The sequence below is a fragment of the Syngnathoides biaculeatus genome, chromosome 3 (genome assembly GCF_019802595.1).
Source record: "Syngnathoides biaculeatus isolate LvHL_M chromosome 3, ASM1980259v1, whole genome shotgun sequence".
NCBI lineage: Eukaryota > Metazoa > Chordata > Actinopteri > Syngnathiformes > Syngnathidae > Syngnathoides > Syngnathoides biaculeatus.
In genome coordinates, this window is record NC_084642.1 from 32577251 (window position 1) to 32599980 (window position 22730).

The 22730-nt window shown below is 39.9% G+C and overlaps 3 protein-coding genes across 7 annotated transcripts; 2 read left to right on the forward strand and 1 right to left on the reverse strand.

Moving 5' to 3' along the window:
- The first annotated feature begins 1237 nt into the window (after positions 1–1237).
- On the forward strand, positions 1238–4149 carry polr2l (RNA polymerase II, I and III subunit L). 3 transcript variants are annotated; one of them, XM_061815451.1, is made up of 3 exons: positions 1238–1350; positions 3596–3701; positions 3917–4149. In XM_061815451.1, exons 2-3 carry the CDS (start codon positions 3607–3609, stop codon positions 4023–4025), a joined length of 204 nt encoding a protein of 67 aa, XP_061671435.1. In that variant the 5' UTR covers positions 1238–1350; positions 3596–3606; the 3' UTR covers positions 4026–4149. The 3 variants fall into 3 exon arrangements, with proteins under 3 accessions (XP_061671435.1, XP_061671434.1, XP_061671433.1); XM_061815450.1 differs by having other exon boundaries at positions 1290–1446; XM_061815449.1 differs by lacking the exon at positions 1238–1350 and adding an exon at positions 2198–2942.
- A 296-nt stretch (positions 4150–4445) lies between these two features.
- On the reverse strand, positions 4446–15060 carry LOC133498503 (cleavage and polyadenylation specificity factor subunit 7-like). Its single transcript, XM_061815445.1, has 8 exons — positions 14922–15060; positions 14404–14613; positions 14204–14307; positions 13893–14038; positions 13494–13809; positions 13278–13366; positions 12827–12971; positions 4446–5714 (listed from the first exon to the last, which is right to left on the reverse strand). Exons 1-8 carry the CDS (start codon positions 14994–14996, stop codon positions 5540–5542), a joined length of 1260 nt encoding a protein of 419 aa, XP_061671429.1. The 5' UTR covers positions 14997–15060; the 3' UTR covers positions 4446–5539.
- Positions 14966–22671, forward strand: sdhaf2 (succinate dehydrogenase complex assembly factor 2). 3 transcript variants are annotated; one of them, XM_061815447.1, is made up of 5 exons: positions 14966–15030; positions 15649–15729; positions 18283–18506; positions 18941–19050; positions 22178–22671. In XM_061815447.1, exons 2-5 carry the CDS (start codon positions 15703–15705, stop codon positions 22303–22305), a joined length of 489 nt encoding a protein of 162 aa, XP_061671431.1. In that variant the 5' UTR covers positions 14966–15030; positions 15649–15702; the 3' UTR covers positions 22306–22671. The 3 variants fall into 3 exon arrangements, with proteins under 3 accessions (XP_061671431.1, XP_061671430.1, XP_061671432.1); XM_061815446.1 differs by having other exon boundaries at positions 14973–15038; XM_061815448.1 differs by lacking the exon at positions 14966–15030 and having other exon boundaries at positions 22149–22284.
- The last annotated feature ends 59 nt before the right edge of the window (positions 22672–22730 follow it).

Sequence of the window (22730 nt, forward strand, 5' to 3'; positions counted from 1 at the left end):
GTTACCGTAAATACTTACTTGTCGACTGGCAGACCAGTCATTAGTAGTTCGGTATCAAGTTCAGTAGCTGCAGTTGAATCAGGCTTTATCCCGCTGTGCTTTGCTTCCTCTCTTTTCCATCAAGGACAAACTTTGTTTTCAGTACTTTATTAATTAAGTATTGATAGGCACATATAGAGTACTAATGTAAAGGAAGTGGATTAGTCAAGGAGTCATTATTTCATGTCTGCACACATTACACCCTTGCATGTGTTCTCAGCATTGTGTATGCACACAATTGTGTATGCACACAATAATGCCCATGTTAAAAAAAAACCCACCACTTTGCAAATGAATGTTTGCAACATATTTGTCATCATAAATGTGTACATCAGTGCATTCTACACTCCCAACACATCCAAACAACACAATGCCAAAACTAGAACTAATTTCACCTGACATTGTACAAATCAGTACCAAAAAAAAAAAAATCTTTTAATAACTTAATAACAGCAGCGTATAAATGCAATAATTCAGATAGGATTCCTCAGTTAGCACATGATGTTGTGCTGTAGCAAATTATTCCTCATAAATAATGTAATAGCACTAGTGATGGTCAACTATGATCTTTGATCAAATGAAAATGATGTTAGAGGCGGTAGAAGGGATGTATTATGGTGACTATAATGGTTATAATTTATATATATATATATATATATATATATAAATCTTGGTTACTACCCTCTTCCCCCCAGTGTATACAAAGAATGGTTGTATGGTAACCTTTATTAAAGGCAGTGAACCAACTCCATACAGGTACTGTTTTTGTTCTCACTGAGTCCAAAGTTCATGCAGATTTTGCATTTTTGCACCACTTAGCCTCAGACGTGCCACCCAATTGTCAGTTAATTCAATTTTTAATTGTGAGTCGTGACCCAGGGCGTTATTCATGCAAAGAAGAAAGGGGAAAAAAGTGTGGCGGCGTCCGTGGGAAAAAAAACCGGTTGTAAATGCAACAGCGGAGATAAATTTAAAACAAAAGAAATCGTGTCATGGTGATAGCAGCAATACATCACCGAGGAGGTATGGAGGGTTTGAAATGAGACGTTTGGGATGAACGTCATAAAAGAACATGAAGAGTTATCAAGATTAGGATGTACTCTATTGAATAGATGGTTATGTTTGTTTGTATTTAGTTGTAATTTATTTGTGGTAAAAAAAAAGGCACAGTTTATATACGTTTTATAAAAGTAGGTAGCGGTAATGCACCTCACCTAATGTTGCGAACAGCACAAGATTAGGAGGAAGTAGAAGCAGAAGAAGATAAAGACCGGAAGTTGTGTCATTTTCTTCGGAAGTAGAATTTTGTTTGTAAGTGAAACATTTTCTGTAGTATCTTGCTATTTAAGTGTAGCTCTTCGGTCACTAATTTTCTTTTTTGCTCATACTCCAACTGGATTACCAAGGGTGAGATAAACGAGTTTTTTTTTTTTAATGTTCACGCGATTATAACCAGCAGCGAAAGCTAAGTACGTTCGTTCTAAACCACGCGCATTTGTTGTTAGACTAACGTGAGCTGAGATGCAACCGTTAGTAAATATGTTAACATTTACGTTTTTATATCGTAGAGCCAGCAAATACATTTTTGACGTCGTTAAACATCGAAACAAGACAACGCGACTTGTATGATGACCGAAGTGAACCCTTTGCTCCTCGAGATTTGTGCTAAATATATACTGACGTTGTCCGTACATTCGTCTACGACGTACGTCCTTACATTTACAAATAACAATTAATAGGTTTCCAATTACGCCGTCGTGTGTGTCATAGAGGTCAGAGAACATAGGTGAAGCGTGAAGGTTTTTTTTCTATCGTCAATTTATCCGATTGGTATCAGGGTGGTGACGTCTTTAGAAACGTATCCATTGATAGACATATCTGTGGAGATTAGTACCAAACGTGTAGATGGTAACGTAATTTAGGCTCATATAATACACCTACAGCATTACTGTTAAACTTTAATGTGGGGAAGTATACTTTTTTTTCATTAATACCATGTTGCGACGCTGTGAATTAAATTGATTTTAATATATATATGTATATATAACATTTTTTTAGTGTCCCTCGTTGCTGAAAATGACTTGGCACATAATTGTCTATACAAACACCTCACCAAATACAGTAATTTGAAGCAAAGTTAATCACCTAGACTACTACAAGTAATGATAGTACTTAAAGCCCAAGTGTCATCCATATAAACATTCTAAAATAGATATTGCAACGAAAAATACATATAACATTATTCACTTCAATGTCTATACGAAAAAATAAATGTGAGCGGAGAGCTCGTCATCCATGCGCAAAGTTGCAGAAGTGTCATTCTACGATATCCAAATGGTCGCCATATTGGGTGCATCCTCTGTCCGTGACGTCACCCGGACATTCGCCAATGAAAACACGTGGTGCACCCTAACTATAGGAGACAAACGCGGCCCTTCTGACACGGAACCTCTTTTCGAAAAGGAGAACGCCACACAACCGAGTGAAGTTACCAGGGCAATATTACACTTGTTTCGAGCCCTCTGGGCCATATTACACTATTGTTCGAGCCATATTCAGATGATATGCGATCACGCCCAAACCGCATCCCCGTCTGATCCATTTCCGCGGCGGAAATGAGCCATCGCGGATGAGCCTGCCGGTGTGGTTTATGACAGAGCCGAGCTGTCCTGCTTTAGGGTGGTGTTCACAGACACCACAGTACTGAGCAACACAGTCGAGCCGGGGCGCTTAATGTGCGCACACTGCTGAATGAGGCATTCTCGGCTGGGTTCTTCAGAGCCGCCCCCGTTCCCAAAGCCCAACATGCAGCCTTCGTAGAAGCAGTGACCGCCGAACGTGGCGCCTCAGCTGATTTTCGATGTGGTGGCATATAATGGAGCCAAGCCGTGCTGCTTTTAGGGGTATGTTCAAAGCCGCCACAGTACTTGTTGAACACCGTCGAGCCGGGGCGCATTACTGCCTACCTGTTATTTGGAACCCACGAAGCTCTCGTCCTCTGCACCCGTGCAATCCATTTTTCACAACGAACCGGGTCTCTTGCAAACCTATGAAGTCTAAATCCATTCTCCCGAGTATTCAAGCATTGTTCAGCAATGCAATGAGCCGGCATTTTGGCTAACACAAAGCAACAACGAGCTACCTTCCTGGAGGTAAAACTAATGGAAACAAACGAGTCCACATTGGGGGCGCCGTTGTCCTTTACGTCACTTCTTGCTTCTTCTCGAAAACCAATCTCTCGAGAGGATTTTCATGGCGGGAGTTACAAAAAGCTGTATACGACAAAATCACGTTTTGTGGTGAAAAAACACATGGGGCCATATTGGCTGATGTTTTTTCATTAATAACATACTAAAAATCATCCATTTCATGACAGGAGCCCTTTAAGTTAAGACTAAAATGAACAGTATCAACCTTGACTATCATCTTTTCCTTGATGGACTGATCTTACACTTGATCTTAAATTGTGCATACCCAATCATGTGTCCAGTGTGTATTTTTCCTTTGTTGTCCTGTTTTTGAAGTTTTAAATTGAGGTCGATGTGCATGTCTCTAGGTGTCTTGAAAATGATCATCCCAGTGCGGTGCTTCACATGTGGAAAGATTGTGGGTAACAAGTGGGAAATGTACCTTGGCCTCCTCCAGGCAGAGTACACTGAGGGGTAAGAAAGATCCCATTGTGGTTATTTGAAGTTTTTTCTTAGTATCCATGATGTAAATAGGTTACAGGAACTTCTTTTAGTATTTATTATGTAGAGGTCACTCTTAAATTATTCAAAAAGTGTGTATGGTAAACTCAGTGATAGCCCGATGGTGCCACACTACTTTGTTTGGAGTATGTTGACTTATATCTAACATTTCCCTCTCACCTCATTAGTGATGCACTTGACGCCCTGGGCCTGAAGCGATATTGCTGTCGAAGGATGCTCCTGTCTCATGTGGATCTTATTGAAAAGTTGTTGAATTATGCCCCGCTAGAAAAGTAATCAAAAGTGTCCTCCTTGAACAAGATTGTGGACTTTGGGTTCCTTTGGTTTATTTTGATGTAAAAGAACAATTGTGCTGCATTGACATTACTTTTGAATTTTAAAATAAAGCTATTAAATGTCACATTGGCTTTGTGTTGTACTGGATATCATTTAGTAATAAAAAAACGTACTTCTGAAATGGATGAGCATAGGCTCCACTATGTCCACTACGCTCGTGAATATAAACGTTTGGAAAATAGATGGTTTGTGGAGCTTCTAATATTGCTGTTTTCCATTTACAAATGATGTTGACCATTTTTCATGTGTGACATCAGAAATGACTAAAATGTAGTTTCTAGACTTTGATATACATTTATATAGATTCGCAGTCCTAGAGAACTTTAAAGTTGAGGGGGAAAAAATATTCCAAGTCTAAAAGAAATAACACGTGGGTATTTGGGGAATTATTTTATATCACAAAAGACAACAATGACAAATGCATTTAGAGGTGTCTTGCACATGCAAGGATCTAATTTGAATTACTATACACAGTATTTTCTTGAAACAATTCAAAGACCCACTAAGAGGACAATGAAGAAACTACAGACATCTGGAGATACATTTTTTTGTATTTTTACAATGTGTTGAAACAAAAGGCTGTATCCTTTGTGCATGTTGACAAGTCTAAAAGGAAACAAGCATACTTTGAGGAAAAAAAAAAGAAAAACTTTTGCAAGAATGTAAAATTTTCCACACCCTTCAAATTTGGCAGTATGCTCAAAAACATTTTCCTCAAAAGTTTACACTCCCCATTTTCAAATGTATGAAACTTAACACAGATTCTTCCATCGATTGATGAATATGATTCTCAAAGGCAGGATGGAAGGCTCAAGACATGAAAAAGTAGTTCAAACACAAACCCAGAAAGAAATGAAGAAATTAGACAGGGCAGCGCTTCAAATAGTTGCTTAAAGCATGTGGCTTTTAGTGTGATATATTTCGACAGCTGTCACAACCTGTGGAGACAGGCAAATCGTGTCTTGTTTTTTTTTTTCCCCCAAAGGTGGTCATGTGTACACACAATTCGAAGATGTCCAAAGGGTATATGAATCGGCATTACATTTTGGTCAAAGTAAAGGATCAAAATAATTGACAATTCATGTAATGTTTTTTTTTTAATATAAGCAAACATTTTTACTCTGCTTTTGCTTTTTTAAAACTGTGTCCAGTGTTCAGATTTAGGTAAGAAAATTAAATAAATGAAGCATAAAGAACGTGAAAACTGAAGGGTCTTAGTACTTTCTGAATGCATTATACAAAGGTAATCTTAGGTGGTATTTCATTTCATAGCAATTAGCAATTCCAATTGATTTATGACAACAAAATTGAATTCAATTGTTCTTGTGGCAGAATCATGATCAGAAGACCACAGAGAAAATAAACAGGCGGTGTACCAGTTAGTCAATATTGGTTTTGTTGGTGCTCCAAGTGTGATAGGGATAGCGGCTCATGAGGACACAAATCTTACCAAATCAGCGATAGCGTTCTCTGTAATCTCTGTGGTCGTCCCGTGAACGCCTCCTGTCCCTTTCTCGACTCCAAGAGCGATCTCTATACCTTCTGAACCTTCCGGCACTTTCCCTACGAGGCGAGCCTTCTCTGTAGCGCTCCCGATCTCTTTCTCGATCTCCAGAATGACTGCTACTCCTATCGAAAAAGTGTGTGATATTGCTGAATTAGGTTCAATGATGTTAGATTCAATTTAGAACAGCTCCTGTGCAATAGAATAGGTCTGAAAGTGCGGTTTTATTTGTTCAAGTGTGAACGGTATCATTCAATGTTTTGAAACCTCTTGCAGTTCGAACAAGTGGATCAACTACTTGTTTGCAAGTTGAGGTTAATTTCACTTGAGCTCGTATGTGAAGAGAGCATGAAATCAAAGCTCTTTCGGAAGCATTCTGCTTTTTTTGGGGGGGGGGGGGGTTGGATGTGAACTGCAAGGATAAAGTGGCACAGTTGCAACTTTTTTCAGATGTGTCATGGCAACGTTATCGGAAAAAAATATATGGACATGAAAATCTTCATATCCAAATCGGGCTTCTCTGCAAACTGGATAAAAATCCATGTATTCCGTATCTTTTAATATTAGTGCATTGTAAACAGTGACATCAGATACACTCCATCAATGCAAGGAATAATGAATCAAATTTGTCAGATTAGAGGTGACCATCAATAAAGGTATAGTTTGCACTTTATAAGGGGAAAGGTAATGCAAAAACTGTCTTTATGACCTCACAGTAAAATATTATTAAATTGGTATTGTGGGAAGAACAAAACAAAAACCTCAGGCCTGATGTAATGCCTCTAATTTGATTTAATAACAGCACATGCAGCCACAAGAATAGCCAATCAGGCACTATAGGGACAGGAGGCGAGACAAAATAGTATATAATCATTTGCACAAGAGACTTGTAGTTTAATTGCTGGATTAACACTGGTTAGCACCAAGAAAAACAAAGGAGGAATTGGACAGGTGTGTACTTCAAATCAAGGGTAAACATTAAAATGGGGGTGTCCTGTACACAGACAGCAGCATATGGATGGAATCTGAAATGACCACTGGCGCCGATGCTGAAACAAACAGTAATGTGAGTATTCTCATCAGGTGGTCAGGTAAATTGATCAGGGCTCATATTTTGAATTTGAAAATATATTCCTCTAAAATACAACAAATTGCTAATATTTTGCATGTTTGGAAGAGCCTAGGAGCAGTTCTTTTGGGGATTTATGCGAAGGCACAGGGTAGGGAGTGAAGCTACATTCAAAATTGCTGGCAGTTTGAAAGTAATGTACCTCTAAATCAGCAAAATAACTGTCAAAAAAGGCCAGTCGTGTAATGCAGAGGTAATGCTCCTCAGTAAGATTCAGTGCGACTCAGGCCAACAGTTTAAAACCTACAGCCGACCGTCACCAATTTGAGAATCACAATTTGCAAAGTCATTTACTGGCTAATTCTTCTGCAGAACATTAACACTTTCTGCATATCTTGGTGCTCTTTCTGGAATGCCCTAAGATGCCAACCAAACGCCCTGCTCCTTCTACAGCTCCTGGGAAACAGGCTGAGCTAGAATTGGGTTATGACTCTCCAGGAGAGGTAAACCTGCTGGATATAATCAAAGGAGGAAAAATGTATCCCGCTGTATACTTCAAGAAGTGATGAACTCACCCAACAATCTGGTGAGAACAGTGACATTACTATTCATTCCTTCCACTGTTTTCCAAGCCCAGCCATATGCAGCTGTACATGTGTAGGACACTACTGTAATACAGTGCCCTCCATAATTATTGGCACCACTGGTTAAGATGTGTTAAAAGCCTTAAAATAAATTCAGTGTTTATTGTAAAAGAACACTGTCACACTGAAAATTTTAGGAAAATGTAACCTTCAACTCAAATGAATTGTAAGAAAATGAAAAAATCCCTGACTAAAAAAATTATTTTTTATTAAATCACCTGTTCCACAATTATTGGCACCCTTAACAATTCCCAGGAAATAAATATAATTGAAGCATTTCTACAGTAGTTTACAATGTTTATCAGACTATGTAGGAACATTTAATTAGTAATTCATCACTTCCCGTTTCCCTGGGGTATAAATATGACATGACACAGAGGCCATTTCTCTTATCCACTCTTAAACATGGGAAAGACAAAGGAACACAGCATACAAGTGAGGCAGATGTGCGTTGACCTTCACAGGTCAGGCAGAGGTTACAAGAAGATTGCCACTCAACTGCAGCTGCCCATATCCACTGTGAGATGAATAATTAAGAAGTTCAAAACAACTGGAACAGTGGTAAACAAGCCTGGACGAGGACCCATGTTTATTTTGCCACCACGCACAGTGAGGAGGATGGTAAGAGAGATCAAAAGATCTCCAAAGCTCACTGTTACAGAATTACAACAAATGATAGCATCCTGGGGTCACAAAGGCTCCAAATCAACCATCAGGTGCTGTCTACACGCCAACAAGCTGTTTGGGAGGCATACACGGAGAAAACCTTTTGTCTCTCAAATCATAAACGCAAACATCTGGAGTTCGACAAGGGGTATTGGGGCTTCAACTGGGACTGTGTGCTTTGGTCAGATGAGACCAAGATTGAGATTTTTGGCAACAAACACTAAGTGGGTCTGGCATGCCACAAAAGATGCGCATGTTGAAAAGCACCTCATACCCACTGTGAAGTATGGGGGTGGGTCAGTGATGGTGTGGGGCTGTTTCGCTTCCAAAGGCCCTGGGAACCATGTTAGGGTGCATGGCATCATGAATGCTTTGAAATACCAGGACATTTTAAATCTAAATATGTTTCCCTCTGCCCGAAAGCTGAAGATGGGTCGTCACTGGGTCTTTCAGCAAGACAAGGACCCTTAACATATGTCCAAATCGCCACAGAAATGGTTCACCAGACACAAAATCAAGTTCCTCCCATGGCCATCTCAGTCCCCAGACCTCAACCCCATTGAAAACCTCTGGGGTGAGCTTAAGAGGAGAGGACCCAGGTCTCTGGATGATTTAGAGTGATTCTGCAAAGAGGAATGGCTGAAGATCCCTCTTTCTGTCTTTTCCCATCGTGTGAAACATTATAGGAGAAGATTAGGTGCTGTTTTGTTGGCAAAAGGGGGTTGTACAAAGTATTAACACCATGGGTGCTAATAATTGTGACACACATTATTTGATGTCAAATAATTATTTCTTTATGTGGGATGTTTTCCCCACTGAATAAATGCACTCGTATCGAAGGGTGGATTTTTCTCTTTTTTTCCATTAAGGTCCCATATTATTTAGAAGGGAAAAAAAATATTAGAAGCTAAAAAACACATCTTAACCAGGGGTGCCAATAATTACGATGGGCACTGTTTATAGTGACCATTGATTTGATGTAGAGAGCTGCTGTGTTACCAGATTTATGTTTTACGTATATACCAAATATTAGTTCTCTTAGTTCTACCTGAAACTTTCACAGGTTTTGTCCTGTTGTGGGTTCTAGTTCTCCTGGTCAGGCTGTTCCTCATGTGATGTTGTTCCTACTGGTTCCATGTGTACCGTACGTAGTACAGCTGGACATAGATAACTGTCTTGTTTTGTCTCCCTCACTTTAATATAACAAAAGGACTTTTTGTCTGATCTTGAGCAAGGAGTGACAACACATATCACTTGTGTGTGTCCTCTCTTTGCAAAGACTTTCCTTTCTTTTTGTAATGACCAGATATCCACAAAGACAAGATTGTCTCCTTTCTTATGGTGTCAGAAAAATATTTTGCCAAAACAGTTGGTGTCAGAAGTGGGATTCCAGGATTGATCGCCGATCCAGAGGCTCTCCGGACCAGTGACTGATCATCCGGGATGAGCATACTAGTCATGCCCTTACACTAGAATTAGGACAGGGGGACTGCCCAGCTGCCTTTCTGGATCGGCCATCACCTCAGGATTCCAAACGAACCACAGCAAAGAACTATGGTAAAGAATTGTATCATTCCTTTCTTGATTTTTAGTGGGAACAATCTTATCTTTGTATTAAGGGGTATTGGTAGTTGCTCTCCGCACATTCCATTGGTAGGGTTTGAATCCATTCCATTAAGTACAGTTCAGTGAGGGGTTTGAGGCCGCAAGATCTGACTCTGTGGGGTTTGAGACCCCAGGTTTAAATTCAGTTAGGGGTTTGGTGCCACAAGACCTGATAGCAAGGGATAGAGTTCCTGGCCTTAAACTCAGTGAGGGTTAGGTACCTCAAGATCTGATGGTGAGGAGTTCGAGTCCCCATTAATTTCAAAGACATTTGAATATTGGAATAAATAGAAGCGCTTCTGAAAAATGGAGAGTGGGAAGAGCAAAACCAGTGATAAGAGCAAAAACAGAGATTAATCAGTGAGCACAGCACCAATCATGACCCATATGAGGGGTAAAATCGATAACATGGGTAGAGAAATGACTATGGTTTTCCAGTCATGGGAAGTTTACGTATCCAGCAGTAACACATAATAGAAAGGTTGGAGGAGGAGAAAAGTAGTTTAAAGAACAACAAAACAATTAAACTTAAGGATTTAGACAGGGTTCATACTCAGTCTAACTCAAAAATTTAAGGGCTTTTTAGGGGCATTCTTAGGGGCTGAAACGAAAACTTTAGGGCCAACACGGAAAAAATTAAGGGCCGACACGAAAAATTTAGGGCCATCGTGGGAAATCAAGAGTAAGGATAAAAGACTCACCCAATGGTGCCATCAACCGTTCTTGGTTCATCAAATGTTCCACTACCGCAGTACCTGTGACTGTGATCACCTGTCGCCCCTTGTGGTAGTTCTCATTGATATGACCATTGTCAATGTCTTCACATAACAGTCTACAGAAAAACATATTCTAACTACAATTGCAACTATATACACAAATGTCTTCTACTGATGTCTGTCTCAGCACTCCTACTCTAGCTCCTTGAGCCTACCCAGTGCCTCCTCTATTTGTTGGCCTCGGTGATAAACCTCAGATTCCTCTTTTCTTCTGCCTCCTCACACAGCCTGTCAGCCTTCTCAATAAGCATAGATATGTCAGTCTCTATTCTGGCTTTGAGAAAGTAGAGATGAAAAGTGGGCAGCAATGCCAAATGTAGCCCGGTACGAAGTCTTCCTTTGCCCACACATGTAGTTTTTAGCAATGTCACTGTCTGGGAACATGACTGCAAACACTTGTGAATTATTTTCACAAGATTTGTAACTGTAATGCCTGCAGATCACTTTCATAGTCCACACGATCTCTGCCTTTAACGAGTCCGTCTTCGTGTATTGAACTACGTTCATAAAGCCTGACTTCTGGCTGGTTGAAGTTGATGGCTGGGCAACTGTAGGTGCGCATGCACTGCTAGTACCGCTTCACTTTCTTGATATTTTAGAAACAGATTCATACCAACGGCAGATGAGAGAGTCTTCGCCAAATCAGCGCGTCTCCTGTTTTTCCGGTGCAACGCCAGCGCTTTGACTCCCATCTTTTCAAGCTGGTAAGTCTGCTTGCACAGATGGCAGTAAAACATGTGCCGATCTTTTGGATCTCGACGAACCCAACTCCCAAACTCCTTACTTTCAACCCAAGCATATTGAAAAATGCACTTCCCCATGATACAAGTTGGATCGATGAAAGAACTACGCTACGTCGTAACGAAGACGAAGTGAAATGCCTACTCACGGAAACAAACAATGGAATATCGACAAGATGGCGACTAGTTGTCAACACGGTGACTTCCGTTGACAATTTCCGGCTGTTTTGGACGCCAGACGGATCGCTATTTTTTTTAAATAGATTAATTTTTTTTAAGAGAGAATTTTGGCGGTAGAGGTCCTCCCTTTGATTTGTCTTAATTTAAGGCCTTTTTAGGGGCTTGACCGGTTTTCGCGGATTTTTAAGGACTTTTAGGAGTCCCTAAATGCACCTTCGAAAATTTTGAGGTTTTTAGGGACTTTTAGGGCCGCGTGCGAACCCTGTCATGGGGATAGCTTTCACTTGCAAACTAATGGCTAATTTTGACTCAGTCATGCTCATGAAAACGACCACACATTTAAAATAAATTTAAATCAATAACAAATGTATATATGTACACATATTGTGTCTCAAAAGAACTGAAGGGCCCAGCAATACTGTGCCCTCATGCCTTATTTAGTTTTACTGGTTATTGTTATCACACCATGCCTAATTGTAAGATAATAATTACAATTATGGTAAATAAGAGGCATTAGATGGGTCCAAAGAGAATTGATTTTTAAAAAGATAATTTTACTAAAATACTGTAATAAAACAGTTTAACTTGTTCAGAAAAATATTATTTTTTAAATCCCAAATACAGACATGCTAGATTTTACAGTAGCACTACAACAGGTCCAATTGTGCAATATATGCAAATTTGAAAAAAATCTGGGGCGTATACTTTGGCTGTGAATTATGAACAAGGCATATTTCTCATTGTGGTTTACATGATCAAAAGAATTTAATTACTAAGAAAAAAACATTTAAAAGAGGAAAAAAATGAAAATAAAAGTACAATTAAAACAGCCTACAGTGCAAGAAATATATTTCAAAATTGGAAATAGTCTCCAAAGCATGAGGAATTTTTTTTTTTAATTTAATTGAAAATTTAATTAAAATTGCAGCATGGTGGGACAGCTGTAAAGCGTTGGCATCACTGTTCTAAGTTCCTGGGTTCAATCCCAGTGCACCTGTGTGGAGTTTGCATGTTCTCCCCGCCTACGTGGGTTTTCTCCAGGCACTCCAGTTTCCTCCCACATCCCAACATCCCCAAAACATGCAACTTTAATATATATATATATATATATATATATATATATATATATATATATATATATATATCATTTGTGTTATCAATGCCCCTTGTCATCACTTAGATACTTGCATGTAATTTGGGTATCTTCAGGTTATTTTAACATAGCATCAATGTAAACACAGCCACATCACTTGATCTGAACATTTCAATAGTTAAAAAAAAAAAGAATGGATACACGGGCAGTTGTGTGACATATCGTTTGTTTATAAAATATGCATAATATAAACTTATTAACGCAGAAGACGGCAACTTTGTCTTTGAGCTTCGCCCCTCAATAGTTGATAAGCATGTTCCAATTTAGTCTGACTACGGGTGTGCATTGTAAAGTGTTCTGATGTTAAAAATCTAATTTTGAACACAAAGTAAGCATTTTTTCCCACAATTATTCTGTGTTTGTAATTTCTATTTTTGGTGTTAAGGATACTTAAGCTTACGAACCTGTCGCCATAGTTTCCTTGGATGGACACCAGGCAGTCTTTGAGGGAAGTGACGAGGGCTTGGCTGCGCTCATCATTATACACACTGGACTGTTTGATGATGGCAATGGCTGTTAACAGCGTTTCCATTGCCACTCTCAGGTCTCCTGTATTAGTGATTACAAACATTTGTATAATGTCTAAACTGTGTTAACAACTATGCAGTGAAGAGGCTATCATACAGTATGTCGTATACAGATAAATTAGAAAGAGGTTGGGAAATCCCACACAGATGGGTTTTATCAATGACATCATTTGAGCAACAACTGGTTTTAATACAATGTACAGTAGATTTCAGACTATAATACACTAAGATTCATACTTGTTTTAAGTACTACACATTCTTTCTTGGGGGTGAGTGATGAAGCATGTCTCAAACTTTCAGAAAACACAGAGGGATCAGGTGCACTTACCAGCTGTTGCACCTGTCACAGCCTTGGTAATGGCACTGCTGGCAACAGCTCTATTTCTGTTAAAGAGTTCTTCGTAGTCTCTCTCCCCCCTGAGATGTTTACAAAGAAAAAAAGATACAACGGCACACAGAGATATTGTCAAGTTGGTCAGGAAATTTCATCGCTATGTAAAATGAATGATGGAGGGGTAAATAATTAAATTGCATGCATCCTCACTTTGGTTGACTGTAAGCAGGACTTCTTTGCCTGTCTTGTGCCGGGGGGAAGTAAGCTGGATTTATATGCAGGCTTGGAGGCGGTTGGCTTGGTGCATTGAAAGGTGGAGCAGGAAAGACATGCAGTGGAGGTATGGGTGGCACAGACTGGAAGGGAGGGGGTGGATGGCAAAGGAAAGGGCTGGAATGTGAGGGGAATACATTTCCAAGTGGATTTGATGAAATGGGAGTGGGTACACTGGGAGGATTGGTAACCCATGAAAATGATGATGTGCCCTCTAAATCCGTGTCCTTTGAATAACAGCGCATTGGGAATCCTGTGAGGAGCACATTTGGTTTGTGAGTCATGCTAATATCTGCAACATGATGAATACCAATATGGAAATGGTGGTACTCTTACGTTTATTAGCAGCGTCCTCAAACATACAGTAATTATGGTGAGTGGCAAAACGGCAGTCTATGCTTTCCCCATTCAAAGTACATTGGGGAATTTTCTCCAATAATATTTTTAATGAATTTTCAGAAGTCACCACCACCTTTGCATAGCTGCAGGAAACAATAAATTGCAACAAAGAAAAAAAAATTAAAATCAAGACAAAGTTAAGTCCATAATTGGCATATGCAATGTCAGCATACGGACGCCACACAAGGCATAAATGCTTTTTTTAAAACTGTATTTACATTTTTGAATAACAGAAAAGAGTCACTTACCCTCTTGATTGGCCATTTGCTTTGTTTTCTGCAAATTTGATTTCATCAATATCCCCCGCACCCAATTTTTGGGCCAAAAGCAGGAGGTCTTTGTCAGATGTCCACTAAATTGTATTGGATAAGAGGGGATGAAAAGAATATGTGAAAATGTGAAATATGTGCACTTTTTAATGTCACAAGTATATGTATGTACAACTCACCCAAGAGAAACTCCCTATATACAATGTGAATCTTCGGGGTTGTTTCTTTTCATTCTCATCTGTTTTCAATTTCTCCACTTTCTCCTCTGCTTTGGTTGGTGTTTTCTTTCCAGCATCTGAATTCAAAGTCGTATTCTTGTCTTGCTCAACTGTACCAGAAAGCACAGCGTCGTCGTAGAGATCATTTGTGTCATCGATTCTATATAAATCCTGTGGTGGGATTGAAAACATCACCATCTGGTACATTTCATAAGGTACACTGTTTGTACCTAAACAAAACCACAGACTCATGTATGACAGAGAGGATCATCATATTTTGAGGTAATCCTTGCGGGATGAATCGTAGAGCAGTTAATACAATTCTTGAAAATCTACCATTTTCTAAATGTGGGAATATGAAGTGGTAAACCATGAGAGCGGGGGTGGGGTTGGGAATAAAATAATAGTTGTGACACATAGAAATGGTCATGAAACCTCAAGTCGACGTAGTTGTAAAAGCTACCAGAGCCAAAACTCACCTCATCGCTTGCATTCTGCTCAGTGTCCGACTCTTGGTTCGCCTTTTCGGATTTACTCGGTCCGGCTGCAGCCATCCCGAGGGCCAGAGATCAAAGGATGATGACGATGGTGATGCAGTATGTTTTTTCCGTTTGCTTTTAAATAGCCGGGGAGTTTAGATGTGCACATTCACACTAGGTGCAGCATCAACGAAAAGAGGAAAAAAATATTCTGGGTGATGCACACTTTTGTTGTCTTCGAACATGAGTTAAGGTTAGCTAACGTTGGGACCGGATATTTTACAATGGTTGCGGATTAGTACATAGGAGTAGCACGACGACACGAAGCGTTGTAAAATAAAGTTTAATGTCAATAGTAATAAAGTCTCCCCACCGGTTATTTGAATGTTTACAGACTCGCATTGGACCAATGTCGCTGGTGTTGCTAACGTAGCTCCTTGGCCATGTGTTTATGCCAAATGTTACCGGTTAGCAACGTAAGAAACATTGGTTCCTACACTTTGGTCGAATGTGAGGGACGGGGACGTTCATAAACACGTTCGAACGGATGTGATCGCAAACCAGCTTGTATACTGATAGCTTTGTTCCTTGTGTGGAAGACTTTGTAATGAAAACTTCCTGTGAGACAAACGTAACTGTTATATGAGCGACAATGCATCACGTGTCTATCGTGGGCCAATCACATATTAATGTGACGCAAAGGGACTTTTTTTTTTTTGTTTGTTAGTTTGGCGACTGACAACACTGCACACTAGGTCATAATCGGAACCTCAGAAGTCAAATGCTGTCCTCCGTCATTGCCAGAAGAGTGAGTTTCATAATTTTCTTGTATTACTACTTATTTTTCATGGGTTTATAACTACTATTCTAAGGTACCGGTCATTTGAATCCCAACTGAAACACATTTCTACATATTTATACTTTAGGATGTATATTAATCTCTTGTGTTCTTTTCGGCTTGGCGATATAATGTTTTACATGTCCACATTGTTTGTCTTGTACGTAGCTGGGGTAATTGTACAACAGGCCTGCAAGGGACATTATGCAACAGTCCTTCGCCGTGTTTTGTCATTGGCAACCTGTATTCTGGAACAAACATTTCTGTTATTTTTCCATCTTTCACCTTCCGCCAGCTGTTCCAACCTGCTTGGACCAGTTTCTTCACTTCCTTACCAAACTCACCATTGCTCTGGATTGTTGACCCTAAATATTTGAAGTCCTCCACCCTCGCTATCTCTTCTCCCTGTAGCCTCACTCTTCCCCCTCCACCTTTCTCATTCACCCGCATATATTCTGTTTTACTTCGGCTAATCTTCATTCCTCTCCTTTCCAGTGCATGTCTCCATCTTTCTAATTGTTCCTCTGCATGCTCCCTGCTTTCACTGCAAATCACAATATCATCTGCGAACATCATGGTCCAATGGGATTCCAGTCTAACCTCATCTGTCAGCCTATCCATGACCACTGCAAACAGGAAGGGGCTCGGAGCTGATCCCTGATGCAGTCCCACCTCCACCTTAAATTCTTCTGTCACACCCAAGGCACACCTCACCATTGTTCTGCTGCCATCATACATGTCCTGTACTATTTTAACATACTTCTCTGCCACACCAGACTTACGCATGCAGTACCAAAGTTCCTCTCTTGGTACTCTGTCATAGGCTTTCTCTAGATTCACAAAGACATCATGAAGCTCCTTCTGACCTTCTCTGTACTTTTACACTCACATCCTCAAGGCACATAATGCATCTGTTCTGTTAATAGTGTAAGTATAACCCTTCCTCTGTGGTTCACTGTCAAATATTTGGGCTGCGTCCGTTCAAATGTAGGAGCACCTGTGCATTTGAAAAGAAGAAAAAAATTTGATTTCGGCTCCCTGATATTTTCTCATTCTTTTTCTTTGATTGACCGTTTGGGTTTGTGTTAGTCTGAACATGGTGGTGGTATAAAAATCTACTTCAGACATGTTGCATCAACATGTTGACTGGTCCACCTTTGCAAAGATAATAAAATACACAAGCTGCTCAAGTCTTCAAAGATTTATTTTAGGTATTTGCAATGACAGAACAAGAAACTTTTTTTCCACAACTCAACTTTATGCTGAAAGGTCAACCAAATTTACAATTAGTCTTTTGACGAACCAAACAACAATGATGACATGCTATCGTCATGACACCCGTGTTGATGGGGGAAGTTCTGATTTAGAATAATACTTCATTACGTACTACTTTAGGACATAGGAGAGGAGACAAGAATGCATGGAGACACGACTTAAGGCGATGGAATCTTAGATGATCACACTTAAGTATTGTACTGAAGAACATGGGTGTGCTGCATTTATTGGATTTTCATTCCCACTCAAGTTATAAGATGCAGTTTCCTACAACTGTACACTGTTATTCAGTTGTATAAACAGCATGTGATTTTGAGATGGGATTGGAGTTGTCACATTAGATACACAACACTGACTTATTGTAACTGTTTTTTTAATAGAATGAGGAAAAAGATAGCTTTGTTAAAATGCCATTGTAACCTCACCCCCACCCCACACAATCAACTTTATTTTTTGTCATAGGAAAAATAGATTGCCAAATTCAATATATAAAAAAATATGACTATAGTCAGGGATGAGAATTTTCCGCTGATCGGCGGATTTCCGACTTTTTCAGATCAAAACGACCATTCTCGAGTTCAGCGCAAATCCGTTGAGAAAATTTCAGGGGGGGTATAGTGCGCCTGCCTCTCGGTAGTAGACTCCGAGCTGCAAGTTCAACTTATTGCTAGCACAAGCACGACTATCATATGCCGTTCTAATTTGCTCGGTAGTGTAAATATTTGCATTTTGCGACATAAACATGAAAACTTGTTTGCGGCAGATTACTCGATTGGACAACAGAGTTATACAGTATAACGATCCAATCCTGTTAGTCGTTAATCGAGCTTCACCATTGTCATGTACATGTGTTCTCGGTTCTCAAAAATCGCAGTGTAACTTGTTAGTTAGCCAAGTAATGGCGCGTGGGACTTAGCGCGAACTGAGCGATGGTGTGTTCAAAGTTTTACAATGGCGAAAGTTAGAAAAAAAGGAATCAAAAACTGTTTTGGACGGGGATGGCTTGAAAAAGTGTAACCGAAAACGGTATCAACATATCTAACCGAAAACATACAAAAAGTGGACATTCCCGGCAAGGTGCTGTGCACTCTGTGTTCCGATGGGAGCAAAAAATATCCAGGAGGAAACATAACACACCCCCCATCGACAGACATTTTCAGTGTTTTTCCAAATTGGTCATTCTCATCCCTGCTGTAGTACAAGAGAATTTTTTGAGCGTTCATTTATTTTAATAATGTCTCTCATCAGCTGGTGACAGGCATGTGCCAGACAGCAAGAAGACCTGTGATCGCTGGGCTGGTATCGACCCGTTGTTACCGTGGCGATGCACCTGAAGATGCCAGGACTGACCTGATTGAGATCCCTTTGCCTCCTTGGGAGGAAAAGCCCGGAGAATCCATTAACATCAAGAGACGGCGCCTGCTCTATGAGAGTCGTAAAAGGGGCATGTTGGAGAACTGCATATTGCTCAGGTCGTTAAACATTTTAAAAAAAATTATTAAATTATCTACATCTAAAGGCTAATTAAGTATGTTCACCAGCATCATTTGGACCTTGCACCAAAAAATTTTTTTACCAATATGACAATGTTCCATTTAGAATGGCACTGTTGTTAGTTATTAATTTAACAACAATGGCGCAAGCTAAATCGAAACCCCTTCCAATATAATGCAATGGAAACAACATTTAAATTGATCTTCCAAGTGGAGCATTGTTTTAGGGGTACATGTGTTAAATTTCACATCCAGTTGATGAAACGTTGTGGCCACTGACTTAAACTCCCAAAGTTCTTTGTTGTGATCAGATAGTACAGGTAACTGTCAACTGTTGTGGTTAAAGTTACTACGTTTCCAAATGGGTTCACTCTGCATTTGCAGGGACTAAAGATTTTCTCTTTCCCCTGTAGCCTTTTTGCCAAGCGATACCTGAATACAATGAGTGAGACCCAGCTGCAGCAGTATGACAGACTAATCAATGAACCAAGCAATGACTGGGACATCTACTACTGGGCAACAGGTGACACAGTCTTTTAATGGATTTCGCTCCTGAAAACTGATATTGTACTTGGACTGCTCTCGGGACACAAATTTGAATACTTTTTTTTTGTGGACTTTCCATGTTTTCCCTTTACCTTTGTGCGCTTGTGGGTACTCCAATTTTTCATTAAATTGATCAGGTTTCAGTGATGAAAATCCTGTGGATTTTCCCAGAATTCCAGATTTTTTAATTTTCATGAAAATTGCTCCGGAAAATTGAGGAAAAATTGCCGAAAATTAATTCGAATTTGAATTGACAACATTGAGCGAATATGCATTTGAGTTCGCTGTCTGTCCAAAACAACCGGTATTCAACTGGAACCAGGAAGTGCAAGTTAACCGTACTGAGCATGTACGGCGCAAGTACGAAAGCGCATGTCCAGAACTGCTTCACGTAATGGGAGCGCATTTACGTCGACAGTCATCAACATCGTTAGGCATGATAAAAGGAAATTCAGTTACACCAGGGGTGCTCATTGCGTCCTTCGCGAGGCAGTGTGACGGCGTAAAAAACAAACAAACAAAAAAACAGACTATCATCCACCTCGTCGCTTGATTCCGGTGTGGCCAATACGTCGAGCGCATGCACATAAAGGCGCGTTCTAGCAAACCGGCCTCCTATTTACGGCAGTCACGTGGTGCGTGCCCCCCCCGCCCCCCAACAATACGTCGCGATTGCTGACAGGAATGTTTGTTTGAATGTATTGCTAGCTTGTTGCCACAAACGCCGATTGTGTTGAACTAAACTTTCAGCATTTTCAAAACATTGCGAGTATAGACCGTGTTTATTCCTTGACAGGCCAGTGCATTGAACTTTTCTTAAGATAGTTTGTCAGATCAAGAACTTTTATTGATGAAAAATTTTAAATACTGTTTTATATCATGTTTTACTAATATCAGTTGAAATTGGTATATTGAAATTTAAATATTTTAGTTTTCTATTTTAATTATGTATTTGTTTATTTTGTTTTTAATTTACAGTTAGGTTATATTAATCCAGTAAGTTATTTTAAGGCCATCCCTAATAACACACGGAACTTTATCTGCGAGCATGACTGACCACACCTGTACATTTTTCAAATGTGAGTGACTGTGTATATATATCAAAATATTAAAGGCAGCTGATTATACTATTAGTATTACGAGATCTATATCTAAGATAGTGAGCAATGTGGTCAAGTGTATCAGTACAATGCGACGTCACAAGTTTGAGACTTAAATGTGAATAGTAATTACTACAGATCAACTTCTTTAACATGTTTAAAACAGTTTTGCTGTACGGTGTAGAAATTCTAGGGTATATTTTCATGTCTATTCTATATCTATACTATAATATGTATAATGTGGGGAAAAGGACAATGTTAGATGTCTTTTAGTGAATAGTTCACTTCATTCATTTGTCTTGAGATAAGACGGAATGTGATTTTGTGCTATGCAGTGATAGGCGTATGGGAGGGCAAAAAAATCTGGGCTTGGCCCTTGGGGAACTTCTGCCCAATTTTTTTTGGGTCAGGACTTGGAAATTTTACTTTCAATTTTTATCTGAATTTTGTTCACAGATAACTATTTTTATCGACATCCATTTTTTAAAAAATTCCCGGGGGGGCCATGCCCCCGGACCCCCCGAGTGCTCACATTTGTATTTTCGGGAATTTTCACGAAAGTCTACTTTTTCTTTTTTACCACGTTTTGACCTCTTAGTTCCTCTTTTTAGGTTTAATTTTCACATTAACATGAGTGTTTTTGGCAGCTCAGTGGATAAGCTGGTAAAGCATTTTCTCACAGTTCTGAGGTCCCGGACCCGCCTGTGTAGAGTTTGCATGTTCTCCGCGTGCCTGTGTGGGTTTTCTCCGGGCACTCCTGCTTCCTCCCATATCCCCAAAACATGCAACATTAATTGGACACTCTAAATTGCCCTAAGGTGTGATTGTGAGTGCGGCTGTTTGTCTTCATGTGGCCTGTGATTGGCTGGCAACCAGTTCAGAGTGTACTCTGCCTCCTGCCCATTGACAGCTGGGATAGGCTCCAACACTCCCTGTGAACCTCGTGAGGATAAGCAGCAAAAAAAATGGATGGATGAATATATTGTCTTTTTCTGTGATAATTATCACTGACAGAAGCAATCAATGCTAAACATTTTTATTAATCATGTTTCTGGGCAGCGGAAATGTGCTTATCATATAACATCAGTTCTGGGGTTCAAATCCCGCCTTTGCATGAGTGGAATTTGCTTTGTTCTCCTCGTACCTGTGTGTGTTTTTTCTCTAGGTGCCCCGGTTTCCTCCCACATCCCCAAAACATACATGGTATGTTAATTAAAAACTCAAAATTGGTCGGAATGGTTGTCCACATGGACCGTGCGATTGGCTGGTGACCAGTTCAGTGTGTACCCTGCCTCTCCCCAAGATAGGCTGGGATAGGCTCCATCACGCCCATGACCCTAGTGAGGATCAGTGGGATGGAAAATAGATGGATGATTATTTCTGTGCAGCAGAATAGCCTCTCAACCCGTTTATGCCATGAAACTCAAACAATATGCTGACTGTTTGTTTATAAAACAGTACTGGCCATATGAACAGACCATAATGAAACGGAATCTTGAAACCACAGTGAAATCCATCCATCCATTTTCTGAACCGCTGGTCCAGGATACACCCTGAACTGGTTGCCATCCAATCGCAGGGGACATGGAAACAGACAACAGTCACACACACAATCACACCTAAGGGCAATTTAGAGTCTCCACTTAGTACATGTTTTTGGGGATGTGGGAGGAAATTGGAGTGCCTGGAGAAACTCCACACAGGCACGGATAGAACATGCAAACTCCACACAGGTGGGTCCAGGATTTGAACCCCGGTCCTCAGTACTGTGCGGTCAACGCTCTAACTAGTTGTTTCACCGTGCTGCCTGATCTGTTTATTATGCTTGCAATTACTGTAACCTCATGGGAAATCTTGTGTGGTAATTGCTTATAAATTACATGATTTCTGATTGATTTGCTTGGTTGAGCTGCTGCCATAATTTCTTCTTTTCCCACTTACCATTAATGTTTTCTTTTTGTTATATTGGAACAAGACTGGATTCACTTTCAGTTTTGCTTGCAGAGACGCAGCCCACCCCAGACATTTACCAAGGAGAGGTCATGGATATGCTAAAGGAGTTTACAAAGAATCGCAATCAGGAACAAAGGTTGGATGCACCTGGCTTGGAATACTTGGAAAAGGAAGGCTGACAAGGATCCCCCCTTCACCCCAACATATTCTTTTTCAATTAGGTATTAACTAAAATAATGGTAACATGACCTACTATGGAACCCCACTGCCTGTACCTCTATATTTTATCAAAGCAGTCATGTGCAATGTATATTGGGCTGCGATACATTGAAGACATTTTATTCTTGTTTTATCCAATTGTATCTTGATATCAGAGGCGTAAGATTGGAGGCCTAAAAAATGATTGGTACGTGAGAGATAGTATGGTAGAATATAAACTGCTGTACAATATTCGTTCTGGATAAAATATACTGTAAATATATTTTTGTGTTGTGATTATTGTCAACAACATGCATGTTATTTAATAAATGTACGCAGGAACTGAAGAGTGATTCGTTTATTGAACCTCTTGTTGGGAGTCCGTTAGACACCAGTAATGCGTTCA

Excerpts from the sequence above, each read along its gene's own strand:
- polr2l (XM_061815449.1), top strand. The coding sequence starts at position 2,900 with ATGTGGTGGCATATAATGGAGCCAAGCCGTGCTGCTTTTAGGG. Across the intron at positions 2,943-3,595 it reads AAGCCGTGCTGCTTTTAGGG|GTGTCTTGAAAATGATCATC; the intron begins GTATGTTCAAAG and ends GCATGTCTCTAG. Across the intron at positions 3,702-3,916 it reads CAGGCAGAGTACACTGAGGG|TGATGCACTTGACGCCCTGG; the intron begins GTAAGAAAGATC and ends TCACCTCATTAG.
- LOC133498503 (XM_061815445.1), bottom strand. The coding sequence starts at position 14,996 with ATGGCTGCAGCCGGACCGAGTAAATCCGAAAAGGCGAACCAAGAGTCG. Across the intron at positions 14,039-14,203 it reads GCAAATGGCCAATCAAGAGG|CTATGCAAAGGTGGTGGTGA; the intron begins GTAAGTGACTCT and ends TGTTTCCTGCAG. Across the intron at positions 13,367-13,493 it reads CCTGCTTACAGTCAACCAAA|GGGGGAGAGAGACTACGAAG; the intron begins GTGAGGATGCAT and ends TAAACATCTCAG.
- sdhaf2 (XM_061815447.1), top strand. The coding sequence starts at position 15,703 with ATGCTGTCCTCCGTCATTGCCAGAAGA. Across the intron at positions 15,730-18,282 it reads CCTCCGTCATTGCCAGAAGA|CTGGTGACAGGCATGTGCCA; the intron begins GTGAGTTTCATA and ends GTCTCTCATCAG. Across the intron at positions 18,507-18,940 it reads GAGAACTGCATATTGCTCAG|CCTTTTTGCCAAGCGATACC; the intron begins GTCGTTAAACAT and ends TTTCCCCTGTAG.